This window comes from Mustela lutreola, chromosome 6 (assembly GCF_030435805.1).
Source record: "Mustela lutreola isolate mMusLut2 chromosome 6, mMusLut2.pri, whole genome shotgun sequence".
NCBI classification, from domain to species: Eukaryota; Metazoa; Chordata; class Mammalia; order Carnivora; family Mustelidae; genus Mustela; species Mustela lutreola.
In genome coordinates this window covers 71391066-71408983 of record NC_081295.1, presented here as the reverse complement: position 1 = coordinate 71408983, position 17918 = coordinate 71391066, and the positions used below count along the sequence as shown (strand labels likewise).

General features: G+C 40.0%; 1 protein-coding gene across 14 annotated transcripts in view; it reads right to left on the bottom strand.

The window, feature by feature from the left end:
* Window positions 1–17918, bottom strand: part of ARHGAP18 (Rho GTPase activating protein 18) — a 295486-nt gene that overhangs the window by 229965 nt on the left and 47603 nt on the right. For 9 of the 14 annotated variants that reach the window (XR_009354648.1, XR_009354647.1, XR_009354650.1 and 6 more), the window contains exon 1: window positions 44–249. The exons of 1 other annotated variant lie outside the window; for it this stretch is intronic. Coding sequence is in view for 6 of the 13 variants with exons in the window: in XM_059177587.1 (XP_059033570.1) it covers window positions 44–156 (113 nt within the window). In the remaining 7 variants the exon portion in view is untranslated. Of the gene's footprint in view, window positions 1–43; window positions 251–17918 lie in introns of those variants that run through there. 4 more of the 14 variants (XR_009354645.1, XR_009354646.1, XM_059177591.1 and 1 more) reach the window with 2 other exon arrangements.

Sequence of the window (17918 nt, the reverse complement as noted above, 5' to 3'; positions counted from 1 at the left end):
GAGGTTTTGTTTTGCACCGGAGCTTTCCAACGCCGGGGCTTACCTTGCGGTGGCTTCCTCCCCTCCCTTGCCATGGTCCCCCCCCACGGCCTGGTCCTTGCCGCTGGGGTGGTAGGCAGTGAGGACAACTCCCTGGGAACTGGAGAGCCAGTTCATGGTGACAGAAGGGGCATAATTTCTGCGATCCTGACACGGAGACGGGGAATGAAGTTCCTCCGGGCTGCTCCGCTCATTAGCATTGGCCGGCTCCGCCTCCCGAGGCCGGTGACTGGCAGGGGAGGGGCGGGGCCTCGCCGGTGAAGGGCGGGCTGGCCGGCTCTCCAATGAGAGCAGCTGTGACTCAGAGTATTGTTTCAACCCGGGGCAATTCCAGTCCCAGCGGCTTTAGGCTTTAGTCGAGGAAGGGTGGGGGCGCGGTGGAGGGGGGGGGGTATTGAATTTGCCCCCAGCCCTGAATCATTCCGATGAAACTGCCGGGTTGTGAACTCCGCTCATCGATGCGAGTACAAGCCTTCTTGGTCAGTCAACAATGAGTTACTACAGAGCCATCCCCCCCTCCCCTTCCCAATTTCTGTTTCCATCTGATAATTTCTGCCACTTCATGTACCATGAGTAAGGGCATTTCTTAACCCCTTCATGTTCAGTGTCAAAATGAACCTAAGCAAAAACCAATGAGCCGGGAGCAGAAGTGTGCAATACAGGTAACAAGCAAAGCTTTACCTCTGCGTCTGGTTTAAAATGTCCACATGGAATGATTGTGCATCCTGGAACGTCATCTTCTTTCACATAAAAAGCCAATGCCAACTTTACCCCTTGCTTTTGTCAACAGACCCTTCAAGGCTAGAAAGAAACATCTACCAATACTCTTAAATGTTACGGCTGAGAATAGCAGCCGTTCTTAGCATTTGTTGAGCACTACCATATGCCAGGCCCTCTGTGACATGTGATTCACGAGTCCTGTCCCTTCAATTCATTTCAATTAACACACTCTCTCTCTCTCTCTCTCACACACACACACACACACACACACACACCCTACACACCCTATCACCTAAGAAAAGTAAAGCTGAGGGGTCAGGTTAAGTAAAGTTCTCTTGGCTAAGAAAACACGTTTGTTCTGTGCCACAGGCTGTCTTTGAACAGAACTCTAGACTAAATTCCCTTCCTTTTAACCAGCATGCTGTTCTTTATTTTGTAGATTAGGAAACAAGCTCAAAAGTTATGAAACATACAAGGGATGTTCCTGTTCTTTCTCCCCCTCAAAAATATGGCTACTCTCTTCTCCATACCCAGGAGCCTGAACTGGATTGTTGCTGATCTTGGTGATCTATTAGTCCGTGTATCTAAGATTTCCTCATAAGCAAGTTCTCAACATCATCATTCCATAAATGTTGTTTACACTTTTTTCATTATTTAAAGTCATCGTGAGAAATAAGTACTTTATTCTTACTTATACAGTCTTAAAGTATTTTTTAAAAATTTTAAACCCTCACTTCCCTGTCTACAGTGAACTCTTACTTACAGAAGTCTTCTTAAAAAGCAAGGGGAGGGGGGACACAAAGTATATCTGCATCCCTCCCCCTCCACAACCTTTGCATTTCCACCTCCGAAGGCTCTACCTGCGGTCTTCGTTCTGTCTTCATTGTCTGAGTCCCTTCTGGGCCCTTATAGTTAGGTCTTAGTTCTAATATTACAACAGCCCTTTTAGCAACTTCTTTGCCTTCTCTTCTAAATTATTTTGCACATTACAGTTGACCCTTGAATGATATAGATTTGAACTGCAAAGATCTACCTATAAGTGAAATCTTTTCTATAAATACAGTAAATGTATTTTCTCTTTCTTATGACTTTTTTAGTCTTTTTTATTCAAATAGAGTTGGCTCTTCCCTATGATTTTTTTTTTTTTTTTTTTTTTTAAAGAGAGCAAGTAAGTGAGAGTGAGCAAGAGTGGGTGGAGGGCAGAAGGAGAAGGAAACGAACACTCTTAAGCAGGCTCCACACCCAGAGCAGAGCCCAGCATGGGCCTTGATTTCATGACCCTGAGATCATAACCTGAGCTGAAACCAAGAGTTGGATGCTTAACTGACTGACCCATGCAGGTGCCCTTTCCTCATAATTCTCTTAATTTTATTTTCCCTGGCTTACTTTATTGTAAAAATATGGTATATAATGCATAGAACATAAAGTATGTGTTAATCAACTATGTTATTGGTAAGGATTCAAGTCAACGGGAAGCTGGTAGTAGTTACGTTTTAGAGGAGTCAAAGTTATATGGGAGTCTCTGATTGCAAGGAAGAGGGTGTGGGATCAGCATCCCTAACGGCCACCCACCTCTAGTTGTTCAAGGCTCAACTGTATTATCACATACAAGCACAGCCCTGATGGTGTCTCTCCTTGCTTAAGAGCTTTCCCTGGCTTCCCTTGGCTAACAGAACCAGTTCCAAACTTTTTGAGCAGACCACTAAACATTCCTGCTACCTTATCCACATACATCCTTCCCATCTCATCTGTCTGACACCATTCCCTCTGTTCCCACTGTCATTTTTTTTCTCTTCCTTCCATACCTAACAGAATCCTTCCACATAGTAGGCCTTTTTTTTTTTTTAAGATTTTATTCATTTATTTGACAGTGAGAGAGATCACAAGTAGGCAGAGAGAGAAGGGGAAGCAGACTTCCTGCTGGACAGAGAGCCTGATGCGGAGCTCGATACTGGGACCCTGAGACCATGACCTGAGCTGAAGGCAGCGGCTTAACCCACTGGGCCACCCAGGTGCCCCATAGTAGGTCTTTAATGAATGTTGACTGAATAAAAAACTGAATTTCTTGTGTCTTTAAGAAGATTACTGGGACTCTTGGTGGCTTAGTTGGTTGTGCATCTGACTCTTGGTTTAAGCTCAGATCATGGTCTCAGGGTTGTGGGACTGAACCACAGGGCTCCGACTTAGTGGGAAGTCCACTTTGAATCCTCTCTCTCCCTCACCCTCTTTCTCTGCCCCTCCACCAAAGCTCACTTGCTCTCACACTCTCAAAATTTTTTTTTTAAAAAGAAAGATTACTAAACATTTTAGTCAAAATTGGTAATACTGAGGCACCTGTGTGCCTCAATCAGTTAAGCATCCAACTCTTGATCTCAGCTCAGGTCTTGATCTCCGGGTCATGAGTTCAAGCCCTATGTTGGTCTTCACACTGAGTGTGGAACCTAGTAGAAAAAATGGTAATATTAAACAGTTGATTGGGAATACTAAACAGAGTAAACCTATGATGAAATATTGAAGAGTTAAAGCAAAAAGAAAACTGCAGGAAGAGAAGTGAAAGGTAAGTCAATTAGAACATATGAGTTTTGTTTTTTTAATGTCCTTATGTATGTAAAATATAACATGAAATATAATTTATAATAATGATTAATACCCCCACAGTCACCATTCTTTTTTTAATCTGTCTTTCCTCAAATACTAAAATGGATAAATCATCACTTTCTACAATTACTGGTAGTAGGCCATACATTCTATCTTTAGAAATACTTTTCTTGTCTGTTTTTCTTGCCACCCCACTCCTTCCTTGCCCTTAATTCCCTGGACCTCCTTTTTATCTTCTTCCTTCATTTTTTCTGTTTTTCTTTCTTCCTTTGTTATATCATCAAGCTGTCAGTCACACATACTCACTGGTAGCCATGAGCATTACCATTTCTCAAGAAAAATTCATGATAGAATCTTTGCCCAGTTTTAACCAAAATGATGATTAAGTTCTGTCTTTGTCTAATAACATTCTCTTCACTGGTTTAATTGCAAATAAATCACAATATGCACATTAACATATAACTATTTCATAAATTCAGAATAATACTTGGGTTACTAATACCCATGGTTTTTTAAATTTTTATGAGGCAGAAAATGTGACACAAGTTGATTTACATAGTTTCGTGCATAAGACTGAATCCTATTAATTTAATTGCCATGTACATGTAAATCCTCTTGGCTCTTTTTTTCATCCCACTAAGCCCTGTCATTACTAGTCTAAGGATATTGCTTGTCACAGGCAGACAGTGATAGAGTTGTGCGTGTGCGCAGGCGCACACACACGCATACCATGCCCTAGTGCACATGGCCTCAAATACAGGCTGAAGTAGATATAAAATGATTTTCAGATTTTCTTACGACCATCACAGAAGCAAAACTCACTACCAATATGTCCCCTTGAAAATGCTTTTCTTATTTCATACCTTAAGCCCTTCCAAGTTTTAACCAGAGTCCTCCCGTATACCCCATCACCCTTCCTGCTAGAAGCAGATTTTATGGAAAAAAAAAAAAAGACTATTTTCCTCCCTTCCACAATCACTTTAAACAAACATTGAGAACCTAATGTCCTTGAAGATGTTAATATTCCAGGCTATTGATTGCATGCCAAACACTTTCCTGTTATGAAACATCTTACCAAGTAATTAATAACATCAAGACAGTTTAAACATTCATTTCATTCATTCTCTTTAAATGGGACATACTAGATGGCATAAGGAGGAAGAAGGAAGCTGTGACTTTTCAAACCAAATAGGTTGTTAAAAATAGGGTAGAGATAGTACCGTAGCCTCTGACAATTTGACAGTTATGTTAAAAAAATAATGGAAAGAAAAGTTATTATATTCAGTGATTGTAATATGAAAAAGTTTACTAACTCGTTTTCATATTTTGATTTAGGGGCCTTTTTAGTAGTATGGAATTAAAACTGAAATACAATCAACATATTTGGGACACCTGGGTTGCTCAGTCAGTTAATCGGCTGCCTTCAGCTAGGGTCATGATCCCAGGGTCCTGGAATCGAGTCCTGCATCGGTCTCCTTTCTTAGCGGAGAGTCTACTTCTTTCTCTCCCTCTGCCTGCCACTCTGCCTGCTTGTGCTCTGTTTGTCAAATAAATAAATAAAATGTTTTTTAAAAGATTTTTAAAAAGAATCAACATATTTATCAATAAAAAAATTGATCAAAATTTTCTGTCATTTCTATTGCTTTAAATGGAATTAACTAAGGAGAATGTGTACCCTCAAACACTGTCAGATTATTGAAAGCCTATAAACAGACACAAGGCCATGTAAAAACTGACCTTTCAATTGGCCAAGTAAAACTCAATTTATAATAATATAATAAGAACTTGGATAAATTAATCAACTGTGAAGTTAAAGTTTTATGTAAGTGATAAAAATCAGATTTACACGCTAGCACAGACCAATTAAGAGAGTGTTCCAATCTCCCCTGCCTGATGTTTTATTAAGCCTTTGTATGAATAGTTCTTGTGAGCTTACAAGAAAGTCAATTCTGGGGGTGCCTGGGTGGCTCAGTGTGTTAAAGCCTCATGTCATGATGTCAGAGTCCTGGGATGGAGCCCTGCATAGAGCCCCACATCGGGCTCTCTACTCAGTGGGGAGCCTGCTTCCTCCTCTCTCTTTACCTGCTTCTCTGCCTACTTGTGATCTCCATCTGTCAAATAAATAAATAAAATCTTTAAAAAATAAAAAATAGGGGCGTCTGGGTGGCTCAGTGGATTAAGCCGCTGCCTTCGGCTCAGGTCATGATCTCAGGGTCCTGGGATTGAGCTCCGCATCAGGCTCTCTGCTCAGCAGGGAGCCTGCTTCCCCCTCTGTCTCTGCCTGCCTCTCTACCTACTTGTGATCTCGCTGTCAAATAAAATAAATAAAATCTTAAAAAAAATAAAAAATAAAAAAATAAAAATAAATAAAAAATTTAAAAAAACACCTATTATCAAAACTTGCCTAATCTGGAAATTAGCCAAGAAAAGAAGATGTAATGAACCTAACTTTTCCTTTCGTTTTTCTCTTATTTGCTGAATACAGTAAGACCCACACTGCATATACTTCCAACAGGAAGTATGAAGTCAGGAAGACTGGAGTATATTCTCTGGAGGGAAGTATGTTCTGGATAGGTAGTATTTTGATTGTGAATAAAGAATCAATTTGAAACATCTGGAACTGTATCAATACCCAGGCTTGCCTTAATACAAAAGCCTTGAAGTAGATAAAGTAAAAGAAGCCAGTGTGACTGGGGAAGACCTGATGAAGTGGAATATCTGAGGAACTCAGGTGATTTGTGGCTTGGAGAAAAATGAGGAAGTAGAAGCTGTAGTTCTACTGGGAAAAAGAAATGGCGGTTATCCACTCCATAATGAAAGCGGATCTTCTAATATGTTAGTATAACTACTCCAGAAACTACTCTATTTTTCTTGACCAAAATACTTGATAAAACTGCACAGATATAGGTCATCAAAGAAGAATTTCTATTTTGTGAGCCATTGGGGAAATTGCTAAGGCTAGAAAGGACTTCAAGAATGATGAAGCATAATTTTCCTGGGTGGGGGAAAAAAATCCCAAACCCTGGTACTTTACTTGCAGATGGAGCACCTGAAATGTTGAGCAACACCCCTGGGTTTTGCTTCTCTGGTGAAGAAATTAGATTCAAATGTCAAGATAGAAATTAGATTTACATGTTGTCTGCAAGTGAGCCCCTGAGGGCAAAAGCAAGGCCTGTAGAAACAGGCAGGTTCTCATAGTGATAAGAGTTTGGACCTTAAGCACTGTCTTTTCAGAAAGGGGTGTAAAGAAACAGTAGAAAAACATCAGTATGCTTTTGATTACACAGAGCTTCCCTAGTTTTCCAGAGGATGTTGACATATGTCTAATTCTATTTCCTGGAGAAGTTTTAGTTTTTAAGAGAAAAGAATAACCCTCGAAATAATTTTAAAGAGGTATTTAATCAGGGAGTTAGGCTCATTTAACAATAATTCTAGCTGGCCAGTTGAATGAGTAAATCTTTTCATTTTTAAAGATGTAGATAAGCAGAGTTGTTTTAGACAAACAGCTATCATGCTAGCAGAGATCAGAAATTGAAATACTAGAGAAATTTTTGAATGCCATAAATGAATGCTGGTGTAGAAAGGATCTACTACTCAATTTTGCCACATGCAAAAATCTCAGGAGAACCCTTTTTCAAGTTTGCCTCTACTTGGATGAATGGGACAGTAACAAACAGTCTTTGACTTCCTAACATGACTTCAACTCAGGGCCTTAGAAGATTCTAGATAGGCCTGCCTTAACATAGGCTGGTGTCTAGCAAGTTATATGAATTCTAACTTTCTCTGCTACTACTACATCTACGTACCTCTGGGAATCAGCATTTTCAGGAATTTCAAAATGAAATAAATTACATAAAATAAATTATATATATAAATGTATAGATATATACATTTATAAAATACACAAATATATATTAATTTTATATATATATATATATATATATAAATTATAAAAGAAAATGCACATATTACTTTGTGGAAAAACAGCCTTTCATTAAAATTATGTTGGGAAGAATTTACTTTGTTTTCCATTTGACCGTTTTATTCCTTGGAAATAATCATTAATATTTTTTTTGTTTTTCAAATGAGTGAGTCACGGTTCCTGGTTTTAAAAAAATTATACCATATTCTCTCAATTCTAAGACACAGATTTTAACAGTTTTGATATCAACCAGGCTATTTCATATGGTGGCAACACTTTTATTTCCCAAAACTCTACTACCTTGACTTGTTTTACAATAAATGGCAATCTAGTATCATGAAAATATTCAGTCTCTGCAAATTTTTGTATAACATACTTACTTCATTGGGTATTATATATGTGCTTCCTTGGTTACAATTTACTTATTTCATTGGAAATTTCTGTGTGAAAGAATAAATTTCTAGTGAAAGAAGTAAATTATATGCAAATTTTTAGTATAATTGTTTGTACTGATTTTTTTTTTTGAGTTAGAGTCCATAGATTTCAACACATTCTCAATATGCCTCCACAAAAAATGGAGAACCATTTTCACCCCAATGCCCCATACCTCACTCTGAGAAAGTTCTCCTTACATTAGATCTTGGCTCTGAACTCTTTGTGTTCCTGAAATAGTTTCTGTGAGTTTTCCTGGAGTTTGTTTGTATTCATTCTATTTAATAATTTGGCTAGCTAGTTTGTTACAAAACCTCAAAGAACATAGCTATACTCACAAGAAGTGTGGTCTCCTGAAATTTTAAAACCTAAAATTATAGGGTTGATGTTGTCTAGAGGTTATCTATTTCTCATCCAAATGACTTCTTTTATAGAAGCAGCTGCTCTAAGGAAAGGAAGGTTACACAAAAGCTGGTCAGGCAGATGGTAACAGAGCCAAGACTCAAAGATTTGAGGAAGACAACAAATCCTGGCACCAGGATACTTCCTTGCAGTCCAAATGGCTCAAGTTCAGAGACTGCCTCAATACATAGTCCCTGGCTCAAAGTGTCTATTGTAAGAACTGATGTCTAGCTCTTTTGAATCATTTCTAAATAATGTCTCCAAAATGCCTACCTTACCCATCCCCCCCAAAAACCCCCATAATGTTCTCTACTATTCAATTTTAGTGAAAAAATTTGAATTTCACTACTTAGGGCAGGAAATACATTCTTTTCCATCAACCTATCTTCCCACTATGCTTCATTTTTTAACATTTCTTTAAAAATACGTAAGATACCTATTTTCCTTTCCTGATAATAAAATTATATGTTTAATATCAGATGTCAAATTCCTACAAGTAAGGTTAAGTAACAACAAAAACCATAAAAGTTCTTTCAGGCATCATTCTTTCACAACAAAATAACCACAAACAGTGTAGAGTAGAAATATTTGCAAGGAACAGCTTTTATCACAAATTGGCATGAGACAGAAGAAAAGCAGGAAGAGAAGTGCCTCTGTGTGACAATGTTAGATTATTTTTTCAGCGTTTCCGCACACACACGGTTATCACATTGCCTCTTTCTCTTAAATGAAATTAGTTTTTCAAAATGTTTCCGACGGTGAATATAACTTGCTGAGTTTTTTAGTTTAAATCTCACTCTGATGTTCTGGATACTTATACCACTATAAATGATCAAGGATTCGAATCAAAGCAGTAGGTCCCCATTTTTGGTCATGAAAATGAGACCTATATCAGCATATCCCTTACTGTGTGTCCTCCCCTGCAAAAACGAATGCTTGTCTTTCCTGCAAAGATCATCAAATGGTGAAGCAATGACTAAGTTGCTTAGAGAAAACAAAGGGACAAGGGCAGAGCCCTCTAGGAATTGCTTTCTTTCAAGAGAGACTATGCTCTCAGTATTGCCTGCACTCTGAGCATTCACATATTGGAGAGATATAGAGAGAAGCTGGATAGTGTTGCCATCAAGCATAACAAAAATACTTGCAAAGATTTTCAATCCAGAGCAAACTTTCTAGCACCTTGATGTGATCTGCAGGCACAAAAGGAGCCCTTGAGATTCCTTGAATGTCCCAAGAGCACATATATGGCCTGCTGGGCCCTTGGAGGGATACTAGTAGGTTGCCTCTCAAAGAGCAAAATTTTCCAAAAGCCTGTGGTTTCACCACTGAAGTCACATGTGGGGTCATACTGTATGGCCACTGGCTCACTTCAAACAAATAACCTGAGGGAGGTTTAGGTGAGTCAGACACAACCCAGCTCCAGGAGGGTATCTTTAGTTAGGATGGACAAATACATACGTATTTGTAATAGAAAGCATTACATAATAACTTCAAAAGTAAATACACACACACACACACACACACACACACACACGAATGCCAAGAGAACGGCTAGAACAACTAAAAGGAGGTATACAATTCCGAGATCTATGAAGATTTTAAGGAAGAGGCATGACCCAAGTAATATGTATGTGTGATTTTCTTCCCCCCAAGCTTTCACTATTAAACATTTATTATTTTACAACTAGAGAACTTGCTAGTAAGTAGCCATCGAGTAATAGCCACCCGTTAGGTCTGTAATCAGGCAGGGTTGGGCAGGACTTTCCACCGGGGAAGGGAGAACAAAAGCAGAGAATCTCAGAATCCCGCTGACTGCTTCCCCAAGTCAAGGCATGTTCACAGCCCCAGAGCTAGGAGGAATGCAAATCAGGGAAGGGGAGACAGGAGAGGAGGAAGGAACCTACAAAAATATAAATCCGTGCCAGATGTTTAAAGACTTCTAGCGCCTTGCAAGTATGTAGTCTCTATTCCACAAACAGCAAGGGATAATCAGACTACTGAGCGAGATAGTAACATAATCGGCTCTACCAGGAGAAAGAACACTCCAGTGGCTGTAAATAGCATGGAAGGCAGGAAAAAGATGAACAGAGATCTGTGCTCAGACCCTATCAATGAGGAGGTGCTGTAATATTCCTATAGAATTACAGCGGAGGCAGCCCTGTGTGTTCTTCATCTACATTCACAGTCCATACTGGAACGCAGCAGTAGCAACGCACACAGACGGGACAATACAATCTTCAAGAACCTGGTAGATGTGTGCAGGCAGGAGCAGAGAAGGGAGGAGTCCAAAGTTACCCACCATCGCTAACCCTGGTGAATTAAGAGATCTAACAAATGGTTAAAAATAACTAGGAGGACCTGGGTGGCTTGGGGATTGAGCCTCTGGCTCTTGATTTGGCACAGGTCATGATCTCAGGGTCATGGGATAGCCCTGCACTCAGCCTGGAATTGGCTTGTTCCTCTCCCTCCCCACACTTCTGCTCCTGAGTGCCCGCTTTCTATCTTAAAAAAAAAAAAAAAAAAAGAAAAAGAAATAAAGAAGAAAGAAATCTAGGGGCGCCTGGGTGGCTCAGTGGGTTAAGCCACTGCCTTCAGCTCAGGTCATGATCCTGGGGTCCTGGGATCAAGTCCCGCATGGGGCTCTCTGCTCAGCAGGGGGCCTGCTTCCCTTCATCTCTCTCTGCCTGCCTCTCTGCCTGCTTGTGATCTCTGTCAAATAATTAAATAAAATCTTTAAAAAAAAAAAAAAAAAGGAAGAAGAAAGAAATCTAAAACAAATACAAAACAAAACAAAACTCAAAGACAGGCTCTCATCTGTTCCCACAATAGGAAAGCCAAAAGAAACATTTGGCCATGAAGCACCTGGAGATAGCAGGTAGGTCAAGAAAAAAAATGATGGAAACTTTGTTTCCATACTTAAAGTTTGGGATTCCCTAGCCAGCCCTCCCCAAGAGAACCAGTAGTCCCCAGAGTTTCTTCCTGTGTCTGCCTCCTTATGGAGCGTAGCCTTTACTCATTTCACAGTGGCCCTGGGCGTCCACTTAGAATACTTAAGCTTGAGAACTGTTTCAGACAATAAATATTTTTAATCAGGATAAAGGACTGAAAAGAAAAGTAAGAAGAAAGATGAGAAAGGTGAATTTATTGAGCACATGTCAAGTTCCAGATGCCACTGGCTCAACTCTTTAAATTTGCTTCTCTCTCTCAGTCCCCCATTTTCCATACAGGGTCTCCAAGCTTTTAAAATCCATCAGTGCAGTGCCCACACCGGCCGGCCAGCCAGCCCTGGAACAGTCTGGAAGCAGACCAGGCTCATTCAGAAACCCAACTGCAATTTCAAACAACAGGCACCCACTCATCTCCTCTTCATTTAACTTTTAAGATATTTTATTCCTGAAATAAGACTATTTCCTTGTTATTTGATCCATTTGCAACCTAATTAAAAATGTGATTGCCAAATAGGAAAGAGAAATGCTGAGGTGAAGAAAAGAAAACCCTGTAATTGAAAATACTCAGACAAAACTGAGAAAGCATAAAAGCAATTTCCACAGCTCCTCTGTGATTCCAGCCTGGATTAGGCCTGGAGGTCTAATATCCACTCTCTGGTTGGTCTATCATAGGACAGAGATGATAACTTGCTTTTGGCTTTGTACCAAGCCCTAAGGTTTTAGAATTGATCTTTAATTTCAATGCATCATTTCATTCTAGCCAAACAAAAGAAAAATATGAATTGATTTATGGATCACAGTATTTTTCAACATTTGGTTTATACCATCTTGAACCAATTTTCTGTGAACAATGAGACAAGGAAAACATCTGCTCCCAAAAATGTTAGGCTAGGTGATATAATATCCTTTTCCCTCTTCCTTTTCCTCTTCTTTAAATAGAAACCCATCCTTGTTTACAGGATGAGGGCAAGAGGTAAATTCCTTTCCAAAAAGGATGTAGTTGAGCGACATTGTTATTAAGGTATTGTGTAAAATTGTTACACGTGCTGCCTCCAGAAATTTATTAACAAAAAAGTAGCTAAGCTCCCGCCTACGTCAATAGTTACCTGTGAGAAGCCTAATAGAGCTAGGGGAATAATGGAAATTCAAAGGCCCCAGGGAGGTCTTTCTCTTAACTCATTCATGCTGCTAAGCCTCTGTTTCTAAACCTGTAAAATGGAAATTACACATTCTTACCTGACAGAGCTGTCCCGAGGTACAAATAGGCTGATGGAAAAGGTAGAGAGAAAAAAGGAAAGGCATTCAACTAAATTTCTTCATTGAATGCCTTTAGTGCAAAACCTTAATATGAATACTTTATTCCCATATACAAATGAGAACACTGCAACCTGAAGATTAATGTCAGGCCAAACTCTTTGCTCAGGTTTAAAAATAAATAAATAAAAGAGAAAAAAGGCAGAACCAGGATTCACAATAAAATCCCTCTGATATAAAAGCCATGCTTTCCCCCATTAGCCTATCCTTGTATAAAGCAACAGATGCATTATGAAGGTGAAAAAAAAAAATATATATATATATATTATATATGGCATTTGTTTTAACCAGTGCTTTGCAAACTAATGAATGGTGAGTCAAAAACGGATAGAGTTCTTAGATATGAAAAACGATAATATACATATATTATAAACACCACTAACTCTAAGTTGCATCCGAATTTCAGAGATATTTAAATGTTCATGAAATACACATTTTAGAATCAATAAAATACAGAAATAGAATAATCAAGTAGAACTAATTTTTTTTTAATTTCACCAAAAGTTCACAAATTTGGTTCTTTAAAGATCAATCAGGTATTTCAAATTTTTAATAAATGATTCTGATACAGTCATGTAGTCATGAATTTATATATTTATTTAACTACATAGTTGTGCTTAGCACTGTCTCAACCCTCAAAGACATATTACCAAAAAATAACAATCGGGTTGCTAAACATGTTATCCGAAAATAGCAATGTTACCTAAAATAGCAATCGAGAAAGTGCTTAGGGTATGGAAGTAGAAGATTGCAAAGGTGGGGAGGAACACAAAGCAAGAGAGTCGCCAGCTCTTTCAGGGACAAAACAAGTCCTCAGTTTCTTCCTGGGGAGCACGAAGGCTAAGTTACTTGCAAGCAGTTACCTTCTTATCTCTCTGAAAATACCTGGCTTCAGAGGCAAAGTTCTCATCTTTAGTATGAAAACCCCCCTCTGGATATATGTGGTCATCTGTTTATCTTTCTTCATCTTTAAAAAGGCTCACGGCCTTCCAGAGTGACACAGAAGTCCCAGCAGTGGGGCATGGTTTCATTGGAACCTGCCCAGGCCTGGATTCTTTCAGACTTCACATTTCCCCACCTGTACCTATTATATTCCCTGGCTTGTTTGATGGGCTCCAGGAAAGACTCTGGGACTGTCCTTTGGCTGACTTCTACTTCAGCATTTTTGCAAGCCAGTCCTACTGGAAGAGCTTCTGGGTTCTCTAGGAGTGCACATGAGCCTCCCAGGGAAGTCCTAGAAACTGTCTGAGGTGCCCTGGGATCACTTGGCAAGGACATGGCTCACTTCCTTTTAGATTTCTGGTTTATGCCAAAGACTGAACTTACTGTAGCCTGAAAGATTTCAGAAATAAACATTCATTTTTCAACAGCAAAGCCACTTACCTGTCCCATTGATTGGTACTGTAAACTTTATATTCATTAGTAAAAGAGGAAATTTCCTAAATACCTGTTGAGTAGAGTGTGAAATTCCCCCTTAATTCTCCACTTCCTGGATTCACGTGAGGGTCACTAGATTGACCCCAGAATATCACTCATGGCATAAATACTGTCAGTTCATTTGTTTATTGTTCTATGAGGATGTGTTCCTTCGCTACTCATCAGTTTATTCATTCAGCAAATACTATGGGCCGCACCTACTAGGGCGAGCTACTGTAACTGTAGATGGTAATAAACTGAAGAATGAGATAATGAACTTGTGAAAAGCTAATGGGCCCCCATTCTTAGATCCACCAATTGGAAAAAAAAAAAACAAGAAACATTTATTAAATGCCAATTATATGCTACCCTGCTCTATTTCATTTGTATGATCTCAGATAGCCTCACTTCTTTGCTTCTCTTTGACAAATGAAAAAAACAGAAAGATGAGTCAGAAAGATTAAGCAGTTTATGAGAGAGAGAACTAGTGGGGTTCACATCTGAACCCAGGTCTCCTGACTTCAAATCAATCATACAGTCTTTTTACTAAGTCATGTTGCTCACGGCATCTGGCGAAAGGAATATTTGGGTGCTGTTAGAAGTTCTCATCTCAAGCAGATTTGCATTTTGTTGGTTTGAGCATTGCTGCATCATTAGTGGAAACTGAGAGCACAAATTACTAGCAGCTGAGCACAGTACTAGAGCTATAATACTCGGAAGACTATGATGTCATTCAGCTCTCATATTTATTTTCATTTGACAAAAGAAATACCATAGATCCATATTTTAATCACACAAGTGTGAGCTAATCTTATCCTTTCCAGGGAAAGTGAATTTATTAATATTTCTCTGACTTTGTCTATATGTAAAGTTATACTATAGTCCTTGGAACCTCGTAACAATGAATCCTGGTTCATAACAAAGGATTGTTCCAAAGGTGACTTACACTGACACAGATAATAGTTCCAATCACGAAACCCCCTTGGATTAGAGTCAGCTCTGTAGCAAAACCCTGGTTACTTGCTTACTTTCCTTTCCTCTCTGTACCCTATTCTACTCTAAGATGGAGTGGAGGCGATTTTTCCTGACATTTTAGTTAAGTGTGTACTATAAGACATATACATAGCCTAGCATATTAAAAAGTAAAAGCCTTCGTTTCTCACAGGGAAGAACTAGGAGGTATTAATGTAGATCTCCTTTGGACAGTCAGTAGAGAGGCTGAATTACTGAAATAGGACTAGTGCAGCGGTATATGGTAATTTCAGCTAGAACATGCTCCCAAAAAGGATGTCTGGCCCTCGAGTCTGCCACTCATCCTCTTAACATTGAAGTTATTTATTTTCCTGACAACTCCCTCCCCTACACACACACACACACACACACGCACACACGTCCTATACACTTATAGGTCCTTGAAGTACTCTCAATATATGATACTCTCGGGGTGCCTGGGTGGTTCAGTGGGTTAAAGCCTCTGCCTTCGGCTCAGGTCATGATCCCAGGGTCCTGGGACCGAGCCCCGCATTAGGCTCTCTACTCAGCAGGGAGCCTGCTTCATCCTCTCTCTCTCTGCCTGCCTCTCTGCCTACTTGTGATCTCTGTCAAATAAATAAATAAATAAAATGTTAAAATATATATATATGATACTCTCAAAATTTGGACAGAGACACTCATTAGTATTTACTAACTGGATATGCTGAAGCACCCCAGCTAAAACCACTGACCCAGCCAAGGACACGAGTAAAAGCTTCAGCAGTCCGGCTTCCCCACAGACAGGCTGGAGGCATCAGTATGAAGGCTAAGAATGGCATTCTAACCACATGCTGTAGATTTTGATCCCTGCTACAACAGTTGCTTGGCTGATAAAATAAATGCTGGAAGTCTGTGGTAAAAAATAAGGTCTTATATTGAATCAGTCATTGTTAATACAACCCTATATCACCCATGAAGCCATGCCAACTATGCATTGTGAAATGGGAAAGGGAAAAAAAAATCATCATTTCGTTGTATCCTTTTACCTTCCTTTTCCCAAAGAAAGCAGAATCACTATCACACCAGAATTGACTAATTTGTCAATAGTCTCAGCCAGTCTTTATCTTCCTGAGCTTTGGGATGTGTGATAAAAACGCAGGGAGAGAACAAAGTCCGTAATTCCCCACAGCACAGCATTAAACCACCACTAGCGTCACTAATCAACAACCATAATTAAGCCTAATTATAAATTACAAGTATCTAATTTTAGAAGACCTTTGCTTTATAAATCCTAGACATTAGAGGCATTATTAACTTAGCTACTTGAAATGATTCCAGGACCAGATACCTTTCGTGCATTCTTTCCTCACGTATCTAGAACCAGTCCTGTAATTGGCATCCTTTACCTCGGGCTTTCAGGGGTCAGCAACAGTGACCATTTGGTAAGAGTGGAGCATCTCTGAGAAGCTAATTGTATGCTACCACAGATCTCTCTTCCTCTTACACCTGAGACATCCCTTTGGGTTTTAGATTTTTTTTTTTTAAGATTTTATTTATTTATTTGTCAGAGAGAGAGAGAGTGACCTTACAAGCAGGGAGAATAGCAGACAGAGGGAGAAGCAGGCTCCTTGCTGGGCAAGGAGCCTTACACGAGATTTGATCCTAGGACCTCAGGATCATGACTTGAGCCGAAGGCAGATGCTTAACCGAATGAGCCTCCCAGGCATCCCATTTTGGATTACCTTTTAATAATCTTGAGCCCCTGATTTTTGGTACGAATAGTCCCAGGAAATGTGGTATATCCAAGCTCTATCAGGTTAACAAAGAGCTGACAAAGGGAGGACCCTGACATGAGAAAAGTGTCAGAAAAGGAGGAGACAAGCCTTTTGCAGACCATACCTAAGTGCATGGCAGAGTCTCGAATCCATGTAAGCCCTTGCTCCTAGCTTTGAACCACTACCACTTATATTTTGGCTGGGTTTGAACACTTCTAGTTAGAATTGAGACAACTAAAGTTGTATCTTTGCCAGGTAAAAGTACTGGGGTAAGAGAGGAAGGAGAACCCATGACAGGTATTCAGCATAAAATGCCCAGTGATGTCCCGCTGAGTTTTTGGACTTGGAAAATAAAGGGTTACATGGCATATGGGGACCTCTGTTCTCCTTCCGGCCCCAACCTCTCAGGGCTGTGGTTTGTCAGTGCAGGACTTCCCCTGACCGTGTGACGGACCGCACTCCCACACTGGCAGGTTACGTCGAAACGATGATGCCTTATCAACTGATTCAAGACAGTGTCCCCCAAATCCCCGACCTCTAGAGCTACTGGATGGCAAGAGTGACAAGCAGCCAGAAAGGTTTGCTCCTGTGGCCTTCTACTCCTCCAAAGGCCTTTGGAGGAAAACGCGGATCATTAAAGGGAGCTGCAAGGTAGCAGCTTTAGCAAAGCTACTGCCGCTAACTCTTTTTTCTAGAACGTGGGTGGTGATGGTGCTATTAACCATTCCTGACAATCCCAGGATGCTGAACAGGATGCATATAACAAGTACAATGGCTAGATGGCCTTGCTGTTGAGAGAAAGGTGGCACAGCAGGGACGTGCTTTGGGAAAAACAAAACAAAACGAAAGAAAAAAACACACACAAAAAACTAGTAACAGGGGTTCATCTTCCTATTTACTATTTAAAGTTAACTTTTCTCAAAGCCTAGCAGCAGCATGTATCATGTGGCTGTGACTTGATCCTGACGTCTCTCATAAAGGCAGCTATCACAGCACCTGCCATTCCCACTACATTGCCCCCAGCTTCTAGAAAAGGGGTAGCCAATCCTGGGCAGCCCTGCTCTCTACCATCCACCTCCAGCCAGAACGATGGATTAATCCGGGGGTATCTGTGTTTAAAAGAACAGTGGCTTCAGGGGATCTTAGAGAACGTAGGCCCCCAGAACCCTCCCACCTCTAGTGCTTCTGTGATAATATAAATCCTCTATATAGCACCATTTATTATGTCTGCTTACTGCGTGCGAGGCACCACACTAAGTGCTCTTCACAACTCACCTACTTTTTTTTTTTAAGATTTTATTTATTTATTTGAGAGGCAGAGATCACAAGTAGGCAGAGAGGCAGACAGAGGGGGAAGCAGGCTCCCCACTGAGCAGAGGG